The 24,150-nt window shown below is 46.1% G+C and overlaps 1 protein-coding gene across 16 annotated transcripts in view; it reads right to left on the bottom strand.

Annotated features, from left to right (window-relative positions):
• Positions 1–24,150, bottom strand: part of DYSF (dysferlin) — a 406,918-nt gene that overhangs the window by 186,642 nt on the left and 196,126 nt on the right. For all 16 annotated transcript variants that reach the window (XM_075573113.1, XM_075573169.1, XM_075573215.1 and 13 more), the window contains one exon: positions 12,427–12,600. In XM_075573113.1, the coding sequence (XP_075429228.1) occupies positions 12,427–12,600 (174 nt within the window). The remainder of the gene's footprint in view (positions 1–12,426; positions 12,601–24,150) is intronic.

Below are 24,150 nucleotides of genomic sequence, written 5' to 3'. Positions count from 1 at the left end.
GTGTTGGTATGTCTTCCGATGTGTGTTGGCATGTCTTCCGATGTGTGTTGGCATGTCTTCCGATGTGTGTTGGCATGTCTTCTGATGTGTGTTGGCATGTCTTCTGATGTGTTTTAGCATGTCTTCCGATGTGTGTTGATATCTTCCGATGTTTGTTGTCTTCCGATGTGTGTTGACATGTCTTCCGATGTGTGTTGGCATGTCTCCCGATGTGTGTTGGCATGTCGTCCGATGTGTGTTGGCATGTCTTTCGATGTGTTTTGGCATGTCTTCCGATGTGTGTTGGCATGTCTTATGGTGTGTGTTGGCATGTCTTCCGATGTGTGTTGGCATGTCTTACGATGTGTGTTGGCATATCCTCCGATGTGAATTGACATGTCTTCCGATGTGAATTGACATGTCTTCTGATGTTTGTTGTCTTCCGATGTGAATTGACATGTCTTCCGATGTGTGTTGGCATGTCTTCTGATGTGTGTTGGCATGTCTTCCGATGTGTGTTGGCATGTCATCCGATGTGTGTTGGCATGTCTTCCGATGTGTGTTGGCATGTATTCCGATGTGTGTTGGCATGTCTTACGATGTGTGTTGGCATGTCCTCCGATGTGAATTGACATGTCTTCCGATGTGAATTGACATGTCTTCCGATGTGAATTGACATGTCTTCTGATGTTTGTTGTCTTCCGATGTGAATTGACATGTCTTCTGATGTTTGTTGTCTTCCAATGTGAATTGACATGTCTTCTGATTTGTGTTGGCATGTCTTCCGATGTGTGCTGACATGTCTTCCGATGTGTGTTGACATGTCTTCCGATGTGTGTTGACATGTCTTCCGATGTGTGTTGGCATGTCTCCCGATGTGTGTTGGCATGTCTCCCGATGTGTGTTGGCATGTCTTCCGATGTGTGTTGGCATGTCTTCCGATGTGTGTTGGTATGTCTTCCGATGTGTGTTGGCATGTCTTCCGATGTGTGTTGGCATGTCTTCCGATGTGTGTTGGCATGTCTTCTGATGTGTGTTGGCATGTCTTCTGATGTGTTTTAGCATGACTTCCGATGTGTGTTGATATCTTCCGATGTTTGTTGTCTTCCGATGTGTGTTGACATGTCTTCCGATGTGTGTTGGCATGTCTCCCGATGTGTGTTGGCATGTCGTCCGATGTGTGTTGGCATGTCTTTCGATGTGTTTTGGCATGTCTTCCGATGTGTGTTGGCATGTCTTATGGTGTGTGTTGGCATGTCTTCCGATGTGTGTTGGCATGTCTTATGATGTGTGTTGGCATATCCTCCGATGTGAATTGACATGTCTTCCGATGTGAATTGACATGTCTTCTGATGTTTGTTGTCTTCCGATGTGAATTGACATGTCTTCCGATGTGTGTTGGCATGTCTTCTGATGTGTGTTGGCATGTCTTCCGATGTGTGTTGGCATGTCATCCGATGTGTGTTGGCATGTCTTCCGATGTGTGTTGGCATGTATTCCGATGTGTGTTGGCATGTCTTACGATGTGTGTTGGCATGTCCTCCGATGTGAATTGACATGTCTTCCGATGTGAATTGACATGTCTTCCGATGTGAATTGACATGTCTTCCGATGTTTGTTGTCTTCCGATGTGAATTGACATGTTTTCCGATGTGAATTGACATGTCTTCTGATGTTTGTTGTCTTCCAATGTGAATTGACATGTCTTCTGATTTGTGTTGGCATGTCTTCCGATGTGTGTTGGCATGTCTTCCGATGTGTGTCGGCATGTCTTCCGATGTGTGTCGGCATGTCTTCCGATGTGTGTCGGCATGTCTTCCGATGTGTGTCAGCATGTCTTCCGATGTGTGTTGGCATGTCTTCCAATGTGTGTTGGCATGTCTTCCGATGTGTGTTGGCAGATGTGTGTTGGCATGTCTTCCAATGTGTGTTGGCATGTCTTCCGATGTGTGTGGGCATCTCTTCCGATGTGTATTGGCATGTCTTCCGATGTGTGTTTTACCTTTTAACGGAGTAACTGAAGTTAACATTGATAATGTTTCAGAAGGTTCTGGAAGGGCAGTGATACCAAGCATACGGTAAATGAAGATGAAAATTACAAGTACAGCATACATGTTATGTTTAGTTCACAGCTACACTACTGTAAGAAATATTTATTCTGTACAATACAGAAAATGCTCTGTGTGGCAGAAATTTCTGCTAAAACATCTATTACCAACTTTGTGTTCCCGACATTACAGCGGATTCGCTGACAATAAAAAGAGTAGTTATGCTAGATGATTAACAGGTAAACGGGAGATTCCAAGCTGATACTATGCATCTTTCAAAGATAAAAACGTGGGTAGCTACATACTTTGTCCAGTCATTATGAAACAAGTGACTCCTACTGATCTTAATGGATCTGTTAATCAGAACAGGAGAATAATGAAGTTATAGAAGGGCTTACAATCTCACAGTCAACAGCGACATCTACAGGACTTTGTTTGCTTGTTGACACGGCGAGAAATATCGCTGACATTGCATGAGAGCTGCGTAGCAAACATCGACCGGATTGGCTGGGACTGTTCTTACGGCGCGGGAGTGACAGGGAAAGTATAATTATTATATGCACATGCATGTAAGAGGGCTGGTGTGTGCACATGCAGCATATATTCTGTGAGGTCTTATTAGCTGAATAAATCATTGTTTGTTAGATTTATTATCTGACCTAAATGTACGGTGCTAAAGACCTATTATTTTTTTAAGGGGACTGCTACTTAAAATACATGTTCCTGGTTATTTACCTAGTAGAGTGGAAACACTACTACCCCTTGTGTACTAAGTGGTTGAGTGAGCAGTGCCATTTTACCCAGAGTTAGGAGAAAAGCCTTTGAAAGGTACAGGCACGAAGTCTGTGCTTAACCTCAGCACCGGCAAATAGCAAAGTCACGATGGAAGAGACAGGATGCCGACCGCCTGCAGTCACTGGGTCAGATTCTAAGCAATGTACCGTATACCACACTACTAACGGCAACAGTTATCTAAGAGGGGCCAACAAGGTGACCTTGCTGCTTCTACATGACTGATCATAGGAACGTGAACCAATAGTAATCCCCCCTATTAGTCTAAACCAGCACAGAGGCAACTATATTTCTGAACGTGTGATAGAGCCGGAGGGAACACTAAAGCAGTCAGGCTAATTGCACATATAGGATGCCAAAAAGCCATAAGCCAGCACTGGTAACATTTTCTCTACAATGTACCATTTGATCCTTCTTTGGCCCATAATACCTTGTGTGTGGCCATGGCGGCTCGCCCCGTTACTGTTAGTCATTAAGATTGAAGAGGAGGAAGAATTCATGGATCATTTACTGCTATTATGCTTGCAATATACTGCACACGACCTATGGGGTGTTTAACTGCATTTCAGGCAGTGTTAAAAGTTCACTGTTCAGCCGATGAAGAAAGGTATGGAACCAAGTGCCAAGCCGAGAGGAGCACGGGTCGCCCAGACCCGTCCAATGTAAGCAAATTAGGAAACGTGACACATCCATAATCACAAGTACTCCTACATACTCGTGTAATGAGGCCTTCTTGCAAAAGGGGAATGAATCAAGGGAAATAGAAATATAGAGTCTGAAACTAGGACATAACCAATTTTCCTTTCTGCACCACTTGTGAAATTGGGTCAGAAGTTTAATGGAAATGATGGGTGGCGCATTGGAAGCTCGAGAAATGTAATGATTGGATTTGTATATTATTCAATCAGATTGTATATCTCAAATGTTTCCTAATTAAATATATTTTTCATGTAGTGCTAAGTGGTTAAAGGAATGCATGGGGATGTTTGAACCTGGACTAAGCACGCTCACATTTCCTAGCTGTTTTCTCCATAACCCTCCATGCGTGGTGAAGGTGGAATTCAAACAGTCGAAGCTACCGTGCATTTGGTGTTCCGCCGTGATGCACTATGCCAGGAGTGGCCAGCTCCGGTCCTCAAGGGCCACCAACAGGTCATGTTCTCAGGATATCCCTGCTTCAGCACAGGTGGCTCAATAGAAGACTGCACCCCCCGTGCTGAAGCAGGGATATCCTGAAAAAACTGAGCTGTTGGTGGCCCTGGAGTCTGCCCACCCCTGCACTACGCACGGAAGTTTGCACATTGGAAAATAAATTCGAACCGGTGTGCAGAAAGTATTTCCAGCACTGGGAGACAGACAGATGTTAACCGGTTGACTCCCAGAAGGTAAGATATTGCAGGTGAATACATTGTAAGACGGTGTGGCAAAGAAGTGTTAGTGTTAGAGAGCAAACTGCAGTGCCTTCTAATGGCACACCGCAGTTTCAGGAAACAGGGGGTAAGAGAACAGCCCTGAAGACAGAGATGGAATAGGAATGAGAGAGCAGGCTCCCCTTCCTGTCCGATGACATAAATAACTTGTATTGTACAACTTTATTAAATATATATATATGTAGCCCCCTGTAAACAGCACAGGTTATACCTATCTTCCTTCTGCTGTGGTAAGTGCTGTTAAGATCAGGCACCAGTAATCATCCTGGGTTTTCCCCCTTAATAGCCCTATCCTGAATGAAAGACGCAGGCCTGGACTCTGCTGCAGGCGCGAGCACGAGGGGAGGTCCTGTTGACATCACGAGGGGCGGGGCTAGCTCTATATTTAGCAGCCAACTCCGGTGAGTAGTTGTTCTTCTTCATTCGAGATTAGTCAGATTCAGGAGTTGCCGGATAGTTATGCCGGGAGTATGCAGTGCCGCTAACAGGCCATGAGTCAAGAAATCCTGCGGATCGGACCGAGGATTTGGAGAGCACTACGGTTTCCCCTGCGCAGAGTGCAGGTGAAAGGAGAGTGTACAGAATCAGCGTCTTTTAAGTAGAGCTGATAGAGTTATAGACTTGGTGGACCAATGCCCTCACCCCACTGCCAGGGGTGATGGGTAGAATCCAAGACCCACCGCGAAGCTAACCTCGGGGGTGGGCCATGGGGTATTGAAGCCCTAGCTCAGACCATCCTGCCGGAAGAGGGACTTGGAGGGAAGGAGAGGAGGAATTATCTGGGCAAAGGCGTGTGGCGTATAACCCGTCCTGGCTATTGTGTTGCGGCTGTTGGAAGCCCTTATTGTTGGGATATTGTTGCGTTGTCAAATAAAGAGACTATTCCTCATCCGTAAAGACTGTGTGTGACTTGGAAAGTACTACCCTGGGACCCAAGGGGTTCTTCTATACTGGTCCTGTCCCATATTCCTGAGAGTATAGAAGATGGAGGCGCTGCACCACTAAGAGATCATGGAGGCTACCACCCCAGAAGCCCGGTCCTGGCTCCCCCACAACATCGCGGGAAGCTCAGGCCCTCCTGTTCCTTACAGGTACGCACCACACCGCATATAATCTGCCCTCATGCACCCTAGACACCACCGTAGAGTCTGGCGGGGGGGGAAGCAGGGTTACATATATATATAAAGCAGAAAATAGCCGTGTTAGTCCAGTTGCGAGAATAAATTAGTTCTTCAGTATTAGATTATACCTTTTTTATTGGACTAACACATAAATTGTTAGTCCAATAAAAAAGGTATCACCTAATACTGAAGAACTTATATATATATATATATATATATATATATATATATATATATATATATATATATATATATATATATATACACATATATATATATACACTGTATATCCATTTATATAGTAGATATATCCAAAATGACCCCTGATCCCTCGAAGTTAGATGCAGCAACCGGTGATGTTGTATTTAGGACGGTGTATTTACTGTACTTTCATCTGGTCGGTGCCTCTTTTAGTGCGGTAACCGTGTATTTTCCTCATCAAAGGGAGGATACTGGACCGGAAACTAAAATGGTGATATAAATCATTTCATGAATGATAATTCAAACACCAATTATATACCGTACCAAACAAAGCGTAGGGGTTTATTCAATAATCCCTGAAGCGGCCAATTGGAAAAATCGTATTTAAGTCCATCCAAATTCCCACGGACTTGTATGTATTTATTTCTAAATGTGTTACCAGGAAGTAATACATTGAGAGTTACCTCTCGTTTTCATGTATGTCCTGGGCAAAGAGTTAAGATGACAAATAATGCATGGTTACAAATACAGTTACATAAGTGAACAGGGTATATACAAGACACTGGTTGTATTTACCTAATTTTAAGACCTGCTAAGGAACAGATTGTTATTATGTCTTGATATGTAAAACCATAGAATTCACAGTATATATATATATATGCAAATACAACTGTATGCTCATCTGCATGTCTTAGGCAGGTCTGCAACCCCGCCTTTCCCCATTATCACCCAGCATACAGCACTTCCACTGCAGCAAGGGATTCTGGGAAATGACATGCAAATGAGCACACAGTGTCACTTTTTGCCTCAAAAACCATTTTTAACATGGTTCCCTATAGGCTTTACCCTGGCTGTGCTCAAAGCTGTGACCATGCAGCAAGCTTAAGCCTATAGGGAACCATGTTAAAAATGGTTTTTGAGGCAAAAAGTGACACTGTGTGCTCATTTGCATGTCATTTCCCAGAATCCCTTGCTGCAGTGGAAGTGCTGTATGCTGGGTGATGATGGGGAAAGGCGGGGTTGCAGACCTGCCTAAGACATGCAGATGAGCATACAGTTGTATTTGCATATTTGCTTTCCTGTGGAGGGTTTTTGTCACTTTTTTTACTCACCATAACTTAACTCAGTATTATAGTATATATATTTATATATATATATATATATATATATATATATATATATATATATATATATATATATATATATATATATATATATATATATATATATATATATATAATAAAGTTGTACAATACAAGTTATTTATGTCGTCGGACAGGAAGGGGAGCCTGCTCTCTCATTCCTATTCCATCTCTGTCTTTAGGGTGTGTGTATAATATTATCACTATATATGTGTATACACATATATACATATACGTACAGTATATACACACACACACAGGTACACCTAGAGTGCGCCACCCCTCTGGCACATCACGTGAACATGAATGCAAGAGGAGCGGGCCCCTCATATTCCGTTCCTGCTACGGGCAGAACACAAGTTCTCCTAGAAAACCAGCTGAATGTCCATGACTTAAGTCACTATGCCAGGGGCCCCTGGAGTGCCAGACCATATGAAGTGGTGTCTACATCATAGAGCACTCAAAGGCTGAACACGTAGCCGTGTCCTTGTTTATACAACACCTTGTGGTCCCCTCTGTTTCGGTAAGGGGTTAAGGATTTCCCAGTTATGTGCAGACAGAGGATATCTTGAGGTTCCTGGAAAAAGGCACAAACAGACCGAAGGAGAAAACTCACCGCACATAATTAGCTGCTGGAGTTCACCGAGATCGACACGATGTCTTGTGGTAGAGACCCGAAGGCATGACATAAGTGATACTAATATTAAAAAACAGATTCTTTATGGATAGATTTGGTGTCAATTTTCTGACGGAAAATTACTGTTTAAGCAAATCAATGGTGGTTTAGACTTTCTGCTTTGAAGTGGTTGGGTTTCTTTAGCTAGCATCATAAAACTGTTTAATTCGACCGGGGCTGACGTGAGGCCTCGCCAAAACCACACTTCTTTTGCTTTATTGATTTGATGAATGTTGTCGATAAGAAAAACTGCATGAAATGGACCCTATAGGATATGCTAAATAAGATAATGACCTCTTAATGCATAGGGGCAACTGGAGGATTCCCAGGTGCCTTCTCCAAAAATACTGGACACAATGGTGAAAGGTGTGATGCCCTCGACACACCCACACAGTTCACTGCTCCATGCTGTTTCCTCCTTTCCTTGGCCCCACCCCTCAGGACCTTTCTTAGGTGTTGAACGAAAAGTTTAAAAAGAGAGGAAAGCCGATGGGTAATCCGCTGTAAGTAACGCTATGCTAGTTAAATCCTACCTAACCGGGGTGTTACACCCATCAGCGGCGGATTTTCCAAATTTGCCGCCCCTAGGCACTTGCCTGTGTCTGCCGCCTCCTTGGTGCCGCTCTCCTGCTCCTTTGGGATCCCGGCGTCAAATGACGCCGCGACATCACCAACGTGACGTAGGGCGGCGCATTGCCATAGATGTCATTTGACGTCGACATGCCCCGTTGCCATGGCAAACGAGACGCCGTGTGACATCACAGTGGGGGCGTCCACAGCGTCATTTGACGCCGGGATTCCAAAGGAGCAGGAGGGCGGCAGAAAGGAGGCGGCCGAGACAGGCAAGTGCCTTCCCATTAGGTCCGCGCGGCAAAATTATATGGGGGCGGAAATTTTTTACTGCTCCAAAATTTTGCCGCCTTTGGCCCGGGCCTAATAGGAAATCTGAGAGTAACTCCCCCTTTAATGCTTAGCGTCATGTTACTTGAAGGTAACGCATGGCGGTGTTAACTTAACATGGCATTAAACCTATACTAACTACAGCTGCTGTTCCGGCATACAACTAGCGTTAGGGATACGCGTGAAACGCAGGGAAGATACCGACCGTTATTGATTTGTGATAACCGAACGTTGCGAGCCCTGAGTTACCGGACCTCACGGGATCTGGGCCATAGCACGCAATTCAGTATGCTGTGAATATGCTTCCCCAGTGTCTGTTCAAATAAACGCCACTCAAATCTTCTCTGGCGCGTAGAAAATATCCTCTGCAGCGTGTGGCATAGGGTGCAATCTTCTCCCCCAGAATCCCCTGCTTCTCTCAGCCTGATTGTTTATTGCCGGGGTGGCCAACTCCAGTCCTCAGGGGCCACCAACAGGTCAGGTATTAGGGATATTCCTGCTTCAGCACAGGTGGTGCAGTTCAAGACTGAACTACTGATTGAGCCACCTGTGCTGAATACCTGCCCTTGAGGACTGGAGTTGGCCACCCTTAGCTTATTGACTCTGCTGCCCAACTCACCGCCATGTTGTTCTATCCCAGGTAGCAGAGTCGGGCAGGGATTTTAAGAGGGACATTCTCCCACTTGAAATGGTACAAGAAAGTGTAGGAGGCCCTGTGAGAAGGTAGAGAACACCCTGTCAAAAAACAAGGAAAGTTAGATTTTTTTCTGTTGAGTTGACGCAACTACATCCCTGCCCCGACTCTGCTCTTATCAAGGAACTCACAAATGTATAGCACAAGTAGAATTAGATTGTGAGCTCTTCGGAGCAGTGACTCCTTTTCCAAAATGTTACTTTTATGTCTGAAGCACTTCTTCCCAGGACCTGTTATTTGTATTATTTGTTATTTATATGATTGTCACGTGTATTACTGCTGTGAAGAGCTACTATATATAAATAAAGACATACATACATACATACATACATGTATATAAATAAAGACATACAAATAAATAAATATAAATAAAGACATACATACATACATACATACATACATACATACATACATACACAGCTTATGTGATTCGTCTCTTATTTACAATGTTTTCATTCTGTTGATTATAATCAGGAATATATGTATATTATTATTATTATTGGTTGTGACATATTTTAACCACGCAACTCCTGGTGTCCGAAAAGTTCCGTGTAAAACATCTATAGATAATAAAAGGAATTCCAGTCTTAAAAAAAAAAATTCCCTTTATCCCACGAGCAATATGCCAACTACAAGTAGTGACATGGGAGCCATCTTCTCCTTGTTAGGTAAGCTTGAACCCCCATTGATTTTGTCAGGGAAGCTCGCAGCCCTATGCCTTTTGAATGGGGATTTCAGCTTGGACCATATTAAACAGTTACGTTCTTTTTAAAAAATCAAAGCTTGCTTCCTGCATGTTAAATAAATCTATTTTTCTGGTCTCCAGCGGAGCTTGGCATCAGAACTACTAAGGGTCTTGAACACTAATAAAATAGGATTTGTGGTTCTGAAGTGGGGACCTCTGATGCAGAATTCAGTGCCTTGCCATGTAATTATTTGTTTTAACTCCTGCTATTTATACCTTGCATCCATGTGCCCCAGAGTTCATGTTCTGTTGGCCCAGCTCGGAAGCCACTGGAATGTAACTGGTTCAATACTCGCGCATTATAACCTTATACAGAAATAGCATGAGGTAAGATTTTCCAGTCTACGGTAGAAGAGCAGTAAGAAGGTCCAAGACCACCACGTGACCATGGTGTGTGTTTGTAGGCTTTTCATCCTATGTTGAAACCTCTGCCGTATTTCTGTACATGAGGTTTACATACACAGTATATACAATATATTTTTTCCGAGTAATCACCTTGTATAAATTGTAGATTGTAAGCTCTTCGGCGCAGGGACTCCATTTCCTAATGTTACTTTTATGTCTCAAGTGCTTATTCCCATTATGTGTTGTATTATTATACGTGTAACCTGTATTACTGCTGTGAAGCGCTATATACTTGGATGGCGCAATATAAATACAGATATGCATACATTAATGTATAGGGAGAGGGCATATTACAGGGGTAATGTCACTACGTTTCACGTAGTCGTTCCATCCAACACGTGTCGGCTCCCTATGACCTTGGGCACTTGACCTTGTCGGTCTCGACATCACACTCCAATAAAACACAGATTGTACGGTCTACGGGGAAGAGTTGTGTGCTCTACAGTATGTAAAATACATCTGCATATATATTGTGAAGGCAGTATGTGTATGGTAGTGTATAGTAGTGTGTGTATAGACATATATCATGGTGTATGAAGAAGTAGGTAGATCAAAGGCACTGCGGCTCCGAGGGCAAAAAAAATCGGGGAAACCCACCAGCAAAATGAACTCAAATCAATTTATAAATTTATTTTAGCTCATTTGTGACTTGGATCGAACGGACGTCATTGGGGATCACGGAGGCTTCTCTAGAGCAGCTGATCCTATACAGATATATCAGCTGGAGGAACAGGACGGTGCACAATCGGGAGTAGCGTTACTCCCCACCGGTCGCAGTCTTGACACGGGGCTATGAACTGGGGCAGATATTTCGGGGAGGTTTCTCATACAGGTATCAATCTACCTTGCCCAGTATCTGTGCGTTTCCTGCGCTCCACTTTACTACAAGCTGCATTACTGCAGATTCTGCCTCCAGTGACCCGTTACTTCAGGCTCCGGTTTGTTGGCGATATCTTCTATTTTACTGCACTCCTAGAGCTCTCATTCAGGTTTTTTTTTTCTTCTGTTTTTTATATATCATTGTACAGCTGCATTTTTTCTTCCAGTCTTACTCAAAGATTTTCTGGTCAGGCTAGCTGCTGTGGGTAATGTATGCCCATGTGTGTGTGTGTGTATGTATGTATGTATGTATGTATGTATGTATGTATGTATGTATGTATGTATGTATGTATATATATATATATATATATATATTACATAATGTGTGTATATATATATATATATATATATATATATAGTACATAATGTGCAGTATATATATATCCTGTACTATATATATGATACGAACCAATCCAAAGACCAGTAAAGAGACAGCAGACCGCACGGGGTTAATCCAAAAATCTATATTCACAACATGAAATACACGTAAGCCAACGTTTCGGTCCCACAGAGAGACCTTCCTCAGGGCCGTGCAACCCACAAGTGCAAGTGACCAAACATATATACCCTCACCCATAGTGCAATGCAAACATATAGTACATAATGTGCAGTATATATATATCCTGTACTATATATATATATATATATATATATATATATATATATATATATATATATATCGTGGTGTATTATACACTTGGACTTTATTAAAGAAGAGCTTTCTCTCCGAGCCATGAACATCGAAGCGTGAAAATAAACGTGACAAAGTCGAAAAGAAAGGCAAAAAGCCCCTCCGCTGCATCACAAAAATAAGAGGGTGACAATAAAAAAATTCAACATTTATTGTAAAAACCGGAGACCGGGAATCGCACATGTTTCGCTCTGTTGCGCTTTACTAGGGGTACCTTCAATTTATTGCACATCATGGCTTTAAAGAAAGAAAAGGAATAACTACTCATCCATCTTTTCTCTCATATATATGTGTGTATTCTGCACCCCACGGAGACCCAGCTCTCCCCATCCCAGGGAATTCTATGCGGGACAAAGCCAAATGTCCGCGAATTATTCCCACATCTCGACTCCTGGGAAGATTACAATAAACTTGCTACTAAAATTGTTATGGTTTACACAGCTACTTTGTGGCCGCCAGAGATACACAAGAAGGAAGCACTGAGTGCAATGATGGTGAGCACACAATATAGGGCCTCAGTTACTGCACATGGCTGGAGTGTGACTGCCTTTTGCGGCTCTTTGCAATGAGTTGAATGTCTGATTCCATTCCAACGGGGGGGGGCGACTATCTTGGGTCCTGATAATGTGTCACCTAATGTGTGTAATACCTCTTTGGCCAGCGGCCCTGTGTCACCAACATCACCATTATTACAAACAGAGGGAAGCCTGCTTCTCCACTTACCAGAGCTCCTTCCAAAGCGAAAACAGCTGCCGCTCCCGTCCGCTCCAGGGGCTCCATGCGCCGCCTCCAGCGCCGCCTCCGGAAACTGTCCGTCTTGCGATACTTCAGGTGAAACTTCCACCCGAACAGGGAGGCGTATTCCCAGCCCTCGCTTTCTGCCTCGTCCGGCTTGTGCTGTGCGATGGGGAGGGGGAAGTATCACATTAACACAGGAGCGTTCATTCCCTGTTTATGACTAATAACTAGAATAATGTGCAATGAAAGGACACAAGAGAGGCTTATCCACAGCAGACTGTGCGTAATGGGATGCCTGCCTTGGTTAACCCCTTCATACAGGGGGTCTGTATGGCTACACATTGAAGTTGGGGGCGCATTGAAGTTGGCAGTGAAGGGCAAGGCCGGTAAAAGCTGGCCCCTCTAGCACACAAGGAGTTAAAGGTTAGAAATCTAAGACCTTTAACTATTGTTCCCTTGTTACAGTATGTAGTAATGTGCAGGAAAAGGTGTGTGTGCTTCAGCGCTAATGCTTGTAATAATGTAGCGTGTAATAAACTCTACCGGTGTAATACCAATTGTGCCTAAAAATGATAGGAAGGCGGCTGCCTGGAACAATGAAATGGCTACAAATCCCATACAAGAACAACCAAAATTAAACCGGCGCCTACAAAGTCAATATCCGTGAAAAACCTGACCATATAGCAAAGCCCAGTCCTGTTGAACTGGGAATCCTCTGTTGTGTCTTGATGGATGTATAAGAGTGGTGACTTGGGATTCTGCTCCAGATAGGGAAAAACTGAAACCCTACTTACACAATGCCAGATAAATAACGGCACAGCAAATTGATATTGGATAAGGATGTTGACTTTTTAGGCGCCAGTATATAGTAATGGGTATTTCATTTGGCCTACGAAGAGTCTAGCCCAGTGCCCTCCTCTTTGTAAACAACAAGCAGAATAATACACTGTGAGAGGACACCGTAACGTTTAACAAACCCAGAGTGTGCATGTTGAGAGCCTACCTTAAAAAAAAACCCATTGGCAAGCTAAGCACTGCTAGCCTCTGGATCATAGGATGTGCTGGATACTTGTGTCCAGCCCTAGCCAACATTTACCAAAGAGTGTAGCTATCCCCCATGCCCCTTCCCCCAACCGTGAATGTGCTAAGGATCTGGGGAACAGCCATGCCCCCCCGGGCATTCAGTACTGGCAGGAAAAGGGTTTATATCCCAGCTATGTAACCATTCTCTTATAATCCGTGTAACTGACATATATTACGGAAGCAGAATAATGCATCTTTTCTTCAGGCCCCATGAGAGGTAGGGGCAGCAGAGTTCAATGTATGATTCTCATAAATAAAGGAACAGTTAGTTAAAGAAAAGTGGGACCGCGCGAGAGTGAAATTGGCATTCTCAAGTGGCTAATGAAATATGAAATCGCAGACTTTTGATGTGTTCTTCACATGGGTTGAGACGCAGTAACTGCAATAAACAAAGGCCAATTGTAAAGTCTTACAGGCAGCGAGGTTGAACTGAGTGCAATTGATGATGGTGACCGTGCTTGGCATGTGTGTATGACTGTTCACTCTCCCGAACCCTCCCTCACCTAACATCTCACTGCGTAACTCATTGTCATGATCATGTCATGAGATATTAGGGATTTTAATCCCTCTGGTGCTTAAGGGGTTAATGAGCTACAGTTTGACGTTGAAAATACAAAATGTGGGGGTCTGGTTTGTCATGAATCTGTGGGGGCTTCAAAGAGGCTTTGATTGAAGTTGGGTGCGAAAAGTACAAAGAGAGGTTTCATGGTATGTTATCAGCTAAAAAAGGGTACTGCTGATCCTTATGTGGTTCTTGCACATTCTCATATGTGAATCCTTTTGTGTTCTCTAATCTTTTTAGGATACTTAGCATTTCCAAATGTGGCCATACCCTGCAGATGTATTATCTAACAGATAACCTGTATGCTACTCTGCGTATATGTATTGGATACCAGACATATCTCTATGCCTCATAGAAGGCATCTCTATGTCGTGTTATCAACACAATATAATAAAACCTAAATAATTCTACATTCTAGCTTTCTTCTTTAAATAATCTTAATAATAATACATTGTATTTCATATAGCCCTATTGTCCCAATGGGACTAAAAGCGTGTCACAATTACAGTACAGTGCGCAGTGAGCAGCATTGTACATAGATAGGAATGTTACAGGCACAGGTTCCTGCCCTGTGGAGCTTAGAATCTGTTGTTGGTGCCTGAGGCACAGGGAGATAAAGTGACTTGGCCAAGGTCACAAGGAGCGGACACCGGGGATTTGAACCAGTCTCCCCTACAAAACATACATACATACATATATATATATATACACATACTCATACATACATATACATATATACATACATATATATATATATATACATACACACACACACACACACACACACACACACACACACACACACACACATATATACACACACACACGTTAAGTTCCCACTGGGAATATTGTGAAGGTATTGCACAGTGCTCCCATGCACTGACAGGCCTTGCTGTGGTGGTAGCCTTTCTAAGGATCGTTTAAATGCCTTCTTTTATAGCATACTTTGCTGCTTCACTATTACAGGTTATAAAAAGTGCATCTGGCCGGCGTACAGCTGCCTTGCAGTTGTTGACGCTCAGGTTTCAATAGAAAGTTTTATACGCAGAGAAAACGGTTTCAAGCTGCACTGAGAGGGGGCACCCGGTGTATTCATGGTCCAAGAGAGACATCTAGGGGTAAAATGTAACTGCGGGGGAGTCAGAGCTCCCACATGCGATGTGTCACAGACAGAGAACATCGGAGAGCAGGGGGAGATAACACAGGCACGCTGTGAATAACGGGTCCGTCCCACGCTGTGGGCTCACCGTGTTTTATACACAGTGTATCGGTGTCATTGTCTCACTTTCCACTTATTTCTTCCCTGTGGAAAACACGTTATTATTTTCTTCACGTCCCATGTCATTCTGAGATTATTTTGTACCTGTTGATGCTTTCAGTCTTTGGGAGAATAAACAGAATAACAAAACAAGCAGTGTCTGTATATACAGTATACAAGCAGTGTCTGTATATACAGTATACAAGCAGTGTCTGTACAGTATATACAGTATACAAGCAGTGTCTCTGTATATACAGTATACAAGCAGTGTCTGTGTATATACAGTATACAAGCAGTGTCTGTGTATATACAGTATACAAGCAGTGTCTCTGTATATACAGTATACAAGCAGTGTCTGTGTATATACAGTATACAAGCAGAGTCTGTGTATATACAGTATACAAGCAGTGTCTGTGTATATACAGTATACAAGCAGTATCTGTATATACAGTATACAAGCAGTGTCTGTATATACAGTATACAAGCAGTGTCTGTATATTCAGTATACAAGCAGTGTCTGCATACACAGTGTACAAGCAGTGTCTGTGTATATACAGTATACAAGCAGTGTCTGTGTAAATACAGCATACAAGCAGTGTCTGTGTAAATACAGTATACAAGCAGTGTCTCTGTATATACAGTATACAAGCAGTGTCTGTGTATATACAGTATACAAGCAGTGTTTGTGTATATACAGTATACAAGCAGTGTACACGAGACACATTCTCTTCTCTTCCCAGGTAGCGTGGTACACGTGAGGCACATTCCCTTCTCTTCCCAGGTAGCGTGATACACGTGAGACACATTCCCTTCTCTTCCCATTAGCGTGGTACACGTGAGACACATTCCGTTCTCTTCCCAGGTAGCGTGGTACACGTGAGACACATTCCCTTCTCTTCACAGGTAGCGTGGTACACGTGAGACACATTCCGTTCTCTTCACAGGTAGCGTGGTACACGAGACACATTCCCTTCTCTTCCCAGGTAGCGTGGTACACGTGAGACACATTCCCTTCTCTTCCCAGGTAGCGTGGTACACGTGAGACACATTCCATTCTCTTCCCACGTAGCGTGGTACACGCGAGACACATTCCCTTCTCTTACCAGGTAGCATGGTACACGTGAGGCACAATCCCTTCTCTTACCAGGTAGCGTGGTACACGTGAGACACATTCCCTTTTCATCCAAGGTAGCGTGGTACATGTGAGACGCATTCCCTTCCCAGGTAGCGTGGTACATGAGACACATTCCCTTCTCTTCCAAGGTAGCGTGGTACACGTGAGGCACATTCCCTTCTCTTCCCAGGTAGCGTGGTACACGTGAGGCACATTCCCTTCTCTTCCCAGGTAGCGTGGTACACGTGAGACACATTCCCTTCTCTTCCCAGGTTGCGTGGTACACGTGAGACACATTCCCTTCTCTTCCCAGGTAGCGTGGGACACACGAGACACATTCCCTTCTCTTTCCAGGTAGCGTGGTACACGAGACACATTCCCTTCTCTTCCCAGGTAGCGTGGTACATGTGAGACACATTCCCTTCTCTTCCCAGGTAGCGTGGTACACGTGAGACACATTCCCTTCTCTTCCCAGGTAGCGTGGTACACGTGAGACACATTCCCTTCTCTTCCCAGGTAGCGTGATACACGAGACACATACCCTTCTTTTCCCAGGTAGCGTGGTACACGTGAGACACGTTCCCTTCTCTTCCCAGGTAGCGTGGTACACGAGAGACACATTCCCTTCTTTTCCCAGGTAGCGTGGTACACGTGAGACACATTACCTTCTCTTCCCAGGTAGCGTGGTACATGTGAGACACATTCCCTTCTCTTCCCAGGTAGCGTGGTACATGTGAGACACATTCCCTTCTCTTCCCAGGTAGCGTGGTACACGTGAGACACATTCCCTTCTCTTCCCAGGTAGCGTGATACACGAGACACATACCCTTCTTTTCCCAGGTAGCGTGGTACACGTGAGACACGTTCCCTTCTCTTCCCAGGTAGCGTGGTACACGAGAGACACATTCCCTTCTTTTCCCAGGTAGCGTGGTACACGAGACACATTCCCTTCTCTTCCCAGGTAGCGTGATACACGTGAGACACATTCCCTTCTCTTCCCAGGTAGCGTGGTACACGTGAGACACATTCCCTTCTCTTCACAGGTAGCGTGGTACACGTGAGACACATTCCGTTCTCTTCACAGGTAGCGTGGTACACGTGAGACACATTCCCTTCTCTTCCCAGGTAGCGTGGTACACGTGAGACACATTCCATTCTCTTCCCACGTAGCGTGGTACACGCGAGACACATTCCCTTCTCTTACCAGGTAGCATGGTACACGTGAGGCACAATCCCTTCTCTTACCAGGTAGCGTGGTACACGTGAGACACATTCCCTTCTCAGGTAGCATGGTACATGAGACACATTCCCTTCTCTTCCCAGGTAGCGTGGTACACGTGAGGCACATTCCCTTCTCTTCCCAGGTAGCGTGGTACACGTGAGGCACATTCCCTTCTCTTCCCAGGTAGCGTGGTACACGAGACACATTCCCTTCTCTTCCCAGGTAGTGTGGTACACAAGACACATTCCCTTCTCTTCCCAGGTAGTGTGGTACACGTGAGACACATTCCCTTCTCTTCCCAGGTAGCGTGGTACACGTGAGACACATTCCCTTCTCTTCCCAGGTAGCGTGGTACACGTGAGACACATCCCCTTCTCTTCCCAGGTAGCGTGGTACACGTGAGACACATTCCCTTCTCTTCCCAGGTAGCGTGATACACGTGAGACACATACCCTTCTCTTCCCAGGTAGCATGGTACACGTGAGACACATACCCTTCTCTTCCCAGGTAGCATGGTACACGTGAGACACATTCCCTTCTCTTCCCAGGTAATGTGGTACACGTGAGACACATTCCCTTCTCTTCCCAGGTAGCGTGGTACACATGAGACACATTCCCTTCTCCTCCCAGGTAGTGTGGTACACGTGAGACACATTCCCTTCTCTTCCCAGGTAGCGTGGTACATGTGAGGCACATTCCCTTCCCAGGTAGCGTGGTACACGTGAGACACATCACCTTCTGTTCCCAGGTAGCGTGGTACACGTGAGACACATTCCCTTCTCTTCCCATTAGCGTGGTACACGTGAGAAACATTCCCTTCTCTTCTCAGGTAGCGTGGTACACGAGACACATTCCCTTCTCTTCCCAGGTAGCGTGGTACACGTGAGACACATTCCCTTCTCTTCCCAGGTAGTGTGGTACACGTGAGACACATTTCCTTCTCTTCCCAGGTAGCGTGGTACACGTGAGACATATTCCCTTCCCAGGTAGCGTGGTACACGTGAGACACATTCCCTTCCCAGGTAGCGTGAGACACATTCCCTTCTCTTCCCAGGTAGCGTGGTACACGTGAGGCACTTTACCTTCCCTACCCAGGTAGCATGTTACACATGAGACACATACCCTTCTCTTCCCAGGTAGCGTGATACACGTGAGACACATTCCCTTCTCAGGTAGCGTGGTACACATGAGATACATTCCCTTCTCTTCCCATGTAGCGTGGTACACGTGAGACACATACCCTTCTCTTCCCAGGTAGCGTGGTATACGAGACACATTCCCTTCTCTTCCAAGGTAGCGTGATACACGTGAGACACATTCCCTTCTCAGGTAGCGTGGAACACGTGAGAAACATTCCCTTCTCTTCTCAGGTAGCGTGGTACACGAGACACATTCCCTTCTCTTCCCAGATAGCGTGGTACACGTGAGACACATTCCCTTCTCTTCCCAGGTAGTGTGGTACACGTGAAACACATCCCCTTCTCTTCCCAGGTAGCGTGGTACATGTGAGACACATTCCCTTCCCAGGTAGCGTGGTACACGTGAGACACATTCCCTTCTCTTTCCAGGTAGCGTGGTACACGTGAGACACATTCCCTTCTCTTCCCAGGTAGCGTGGTACACGTGAGGCACTTTCCCTTCCCTACCCAGGTGGCGTGGTACACGTGAGGCACTTTCCCTTCCCTACCCAGGTAGCGTGGTACACATGAGACACATACCCTTCTCTTCCCAGGTAGCATGGTACACGTTAGACACATACCCTTCTCTTCCCAGGTAGTGTGGTACACATGAGACACATTCCCTTCTCTTCTCATTAGCGTGGTACACGTGAGAAACATTCCCTTCTCTTCCCAGGTAGCGTGGTACACATGAGACACATTCCCTTCTCTTCCCAGGTAGCGTGGTACACGTGAGACACATCCTCTTCTCTTCCCAGGTAGCGTGGTACACGTGAGACACATCCCCTTCTCTTCCCAGGTAGCGTGGTACACGTGAGACACATTCCCTTCTCTTCCCTGGTAGCGTGGTACACGTGAGACACATTCCCTTCTCTTCCCAGGTAGCGTGATACACGTGAGACACATACCCTTCTCTTCCCAGTTAGCGTGGTACACGCGAGACACATTCCCTTCTCTTCCCAGGTAGCGTGGTACACGTGAGACACATTCCCTTCTCTTCCCAGGTAACGTGGTACACGTGAGACACATTCCCTTCTCTTCCCAGGTAGCGTGATACACGTGAGACACATACCCTTCTCTTCCCAGGTAGCGTGGTACACGTGAGACACATACCCTTCTCTTCCCAGGTAGCGTGGTACACGTGAGACACATTCCCTTCTCTTCCCAGGTAGCGTGGAACACGTGAGGCACATTCCCTTCCCAGGTAGCGTGGTACACGTGAGACACATCCCCTTCTGTTCCCAGGTAGCGTGATACACGTGAGACACATACCCGTCTCTTCCCAGGTAGCGTGGTACACGTGAGAAACATTCCCTTCTCTTCTCAGGTAGCGTGGTACACGTGAGACACATTCCCTTCTCTTCCCAGGTAGTGTGGTACACGTGAGACACATTCCCTTCTCTTCCCAGGTAGCGTGGTACACGTGAGACACATTCCCTTCTCTTTCCAGGTAGTGTGGTACACGTGAGACACATTCCCTTCTCTTCCCAGGTAGCGTGGTACACGTGAGACACATTCCCATCTCTTTCCAGGTAGCATGGTACACGTGAGACACATTCCATTCTCTTCCCAGGTAACGTGGTACACGTGAGACACATTCCCTTCTCTTCCCAGGTAGCGTGATACACGTGAGACACATACCCTTCTCTTCCCAGGTAGCATGGTACACGTGAGACACATTCCCTTCTCTTCCCATTAGCGTGGTACACGTGAGAAACATTCCCTTCTCTTCTCAGGTAGCGTGGTACACGTGACACATTCCCTTCTCTTTCCAGGTAGCGTGGTACACGTGAGACACATTCACTTCTCTTCCCAGGTAGCGTGATACACGTGAGACACAAACCCTTCTCTTCCCAGGTAGCGTGATACACGTGAGACACATTCCCTTCTCTTACCAGGTAGCGTGGTACACGTGAGACACATTCCCTTCTCTTACCAGGTAGCGTGGTACACGTGAGACACATTCCCTTCTCTTCCCATTAGCGTGGTACACGTGAGAAACATTCCCTTCTCTTCTCAGGTAGCGTGGTACACGAGACACATTCCCTTCTCTTTCCAGGTAGCGTGGTACACGTGAGGCACATTCCTTTCCGAGGTAGCGTGGTACACGTGAGACACATCACCTTCTGTTCCCAGGTAGCGTGGTACACGTGAGACACATTCCCTTCTCTTCCCATTAGCGTGGTACACGTGAGAAACATTTCCTTCTCTTCTCAGGTAGCGTGGTACACGAGACACATTCCCTTCTCTTCCCAGGTAGCGTGGTACACGTGAGACACATTCCCTTCTCTTCCCAGGTAGTGTGGTACACGTGAGACACATTCCCTTCCCAGGTAGCGTGGTACACGTGAGACACATTCCCTTCCCAGGTAGCGTGGTACACGTGAGACACATTCCCTTCTCTTCCCAGGTAGCGTGGTACACGTGAGGCACTTTACCTTCCCTACCCAGGTAGTGTGTTACACATTAGACACATACCCATCTCTTCCCAGGTAGCGTGGTACATGTGAGACACATACCCTTCTCTTCCCAGGTAGCGTGGTACACGAGACACATTCCCTTCTCTTCCCAGGAAGCGTGATACACGTGAGACACATTCCCTTCTCAGGTAGCGTGGTACACATGAGACACATTCCCTTCTCTTCCATGTAGCATGGTACACGTGAGACACATTCCCTTCTCTTCCCAGGTGGCGTGGTACACGACACACATTCCCTTCTCTTCCCAGGTAGCGTGGTACACGTGAGACACATACCCTTCTCTTCCCAGGTAGCGTGGTATACGAGACACATTCCCTTCTCTTCCAAGGTAGCGTGATACACGTGAGACACATTCCCTTCTCAGGTAGCGTGGTACACGTGAGACACATTCCCTTCTCTTCCCATTAGCGTGGTACACGTGAGAAACATTCCCTTCTCTTCTCAGGTAGCGTGGTACACGAGACACATTCCCTTCTCTTCCCAGATAGCGTGGTACACGTGATACACATTCCCTTCTCTTCCCAGGTAGCGTGGTACACGTGAGACACATTCCCTTCCCAGGTAGCGTGGTACACGTGAGACACATTCCCTTCTCTTCCCAGGTAGCGTGGTACACGTGAGACACATTCCCTTCTCTTCCCAGGTAGCGTGGTACACGTGAGGCACTTTCCCTTCCCTACCCAGGTAGCGTGGTACACGTGAGGCACTTTCCCTTCCCTACCCAGGTAGCATGGTACACATGAGACACATACCCTTCTCTTCACAGGTAGCATGGTACACGTGAGACACATACCCTTCTCTTCCCAGGTAGCGTGGTACACATGAGACACATTCCCTTCTCTTCCCATTAGCGTGGTACACGTGAGAAACATTCCCTTCTCTTCCAAGGTAGCGTGGTACACATGAGACACATTCCCTTCTCTTCCCAGGTAGCGTGGTACACGTGAGACACATCCTCTTCTCTTCCCAGGTAGCGTGGTACACGTGAGACACATCCCCTTCTCTTCCCAGGTAGCGTGGCACACGTGAGACACATTCCCTTCTCTTCCCAGGTAGCGTGGTACACGTGAGACACGTTCCCTTCTCTTCCCAGGTAGCGTGGTACACGTGAGACACATTCCCTTCTCTTCCCAGGTAACGTGGTACACGTGAGACACATTCCCTTCTCTTCCCAGGTAGCGTGATACACGTGAGACACATACCCTTCTCTTCCCAGGTAGCGTGGTACACGTGAGACACATACCCTTCTCTTCCCAGGTAGCGTAGTACACACGAGACACATTCCTTTCTCTTCCCAGGTAGCGTGGTACACATGAGGCACATTCCCTTCCCAGGTAGCGAGGTACACGTGAGACACATCCCCTTCTGTTCCCATGTAGCGTGATACACGTGAGACACATACCCTCCTCTTCCCAGGTAGCGTGGTACACGTGAGACACATTCCCTTCTCTTCCCATTAGCGTGGTACACGTGAGAAACATTCCCTTCTCTTCTCAGGTAGCGTGGTACACGAGACACATTCCCTTCTCTTCCCAGGTAGCGTGGTACACGTGAGACACATTCCCTTCTCTTCCCAGGTAGTGTAGTACACGTGAGACACATTCCCTTCTCTTCCCAGGTAGCGTGGTACACGTGAGACACATTCCCTTCTCTTCCCAGGTAGCGTGGTACACGTGAGACACATTCCCTTCTCTTCCCAGGTAGCGTGGTACACGTGAGACACATTCCCTTCTCTTCCCAGGTAGCGTGGTACACGTGAGACACATCCTCTTCTCTTCCCAGGTAGCGTGGTACACGTGAGACACATCCCCTTCTCTTCCCAGGTAGCGTGGCACACGTGAGACACATTCCCTTCTCTTCCCAGGTAGCGTGGTACACGTGAGACACGTTCCCTTCTCTTCCCAGGTAGCGTGGTACACGTGAGACACATTCCCTTCTCTTCCCAGGTAGCGTGATACACGTGAGACACATACCCTTCTCTTCCCAGGTAGCGTGGTACACGTGAGACACATACCCTTCTCTTCCCAGGTAGCGTAGTACACACGAGACACATTCCTTTCTCTTCCCAGGTAGCGTGGTACACATGAGGCACATTCCCTTCCCAGGTAGCGAGGTACACGTGAGACACATCCCCTTCTGTTCCCAGGTAGCGTGATACACGTGAGACACATACCCTCCTCTTCCCAGGTAGCGTGGTACACGTGAGACACATTCCCTTCTCTTCCCATTAGCGTGGTACACGTGAGAAACATTCCCTTCTCTTCTCAGGTAGCGTGGTACACGAGACACATTCCCTTCTCTTCCCAGGTAGCGTGGTACACGTGAGACACATTCCCTTCTCTTCCCAGGTAGTGTAGTACACGTGAGACACATTCCCTTCTCTTCCCAGGTAGCGTGGTACACGTGAGACACATTCCCTTCTCTTCCCAGGTAGCGTGGTACACGTGAGACACATTCCCTTCTCTTCCCAGGTAACGTGGTACACGTGAGACACATTCCCTTCTCTTCCCAGGTAGCATGATACACGTGAGACACATACCCTTCTCTTCCCAGGTAGCGTGGTACACGTGAGACACATTCCCTTCTCTACCCATTAGCGTGGAACACGTGAGAAACATTCCCTTCTCTTCTCAGGTAGCGTGGTACACGAGACACATTCCCTTCTCTTTCCAGGTAGCGTGGTACACGTGAGACACATTCCATCCTCTTCCCAGGTAGTGTGGTAAACGTGAGACACATTCCCTTCTCTTCCCAGGTAGCGTGGTACACGTGAGACACATTCCATTCCCAGGTAGCGTGGTACACGTGAGAC

Source organism: Ascaphus truei, chromosome 1 (assembly GCF_040206685.1).
Source record: "Ascaphus truei isolate aAscTru1 chromosome 1, aAscTru1.hap1, whole genome shotgun sequence".
Lineage (NCBI taxonomy): Eukaryota > Metazoa > Chordata > Amphibia > Anura > Ascaphidae > Ascaphus > Ascaphus truei.
Note: the sequence above shows the minus strand (reverse complement) of the source record. Positions and strands in the feature narration are given on the sequence as shown.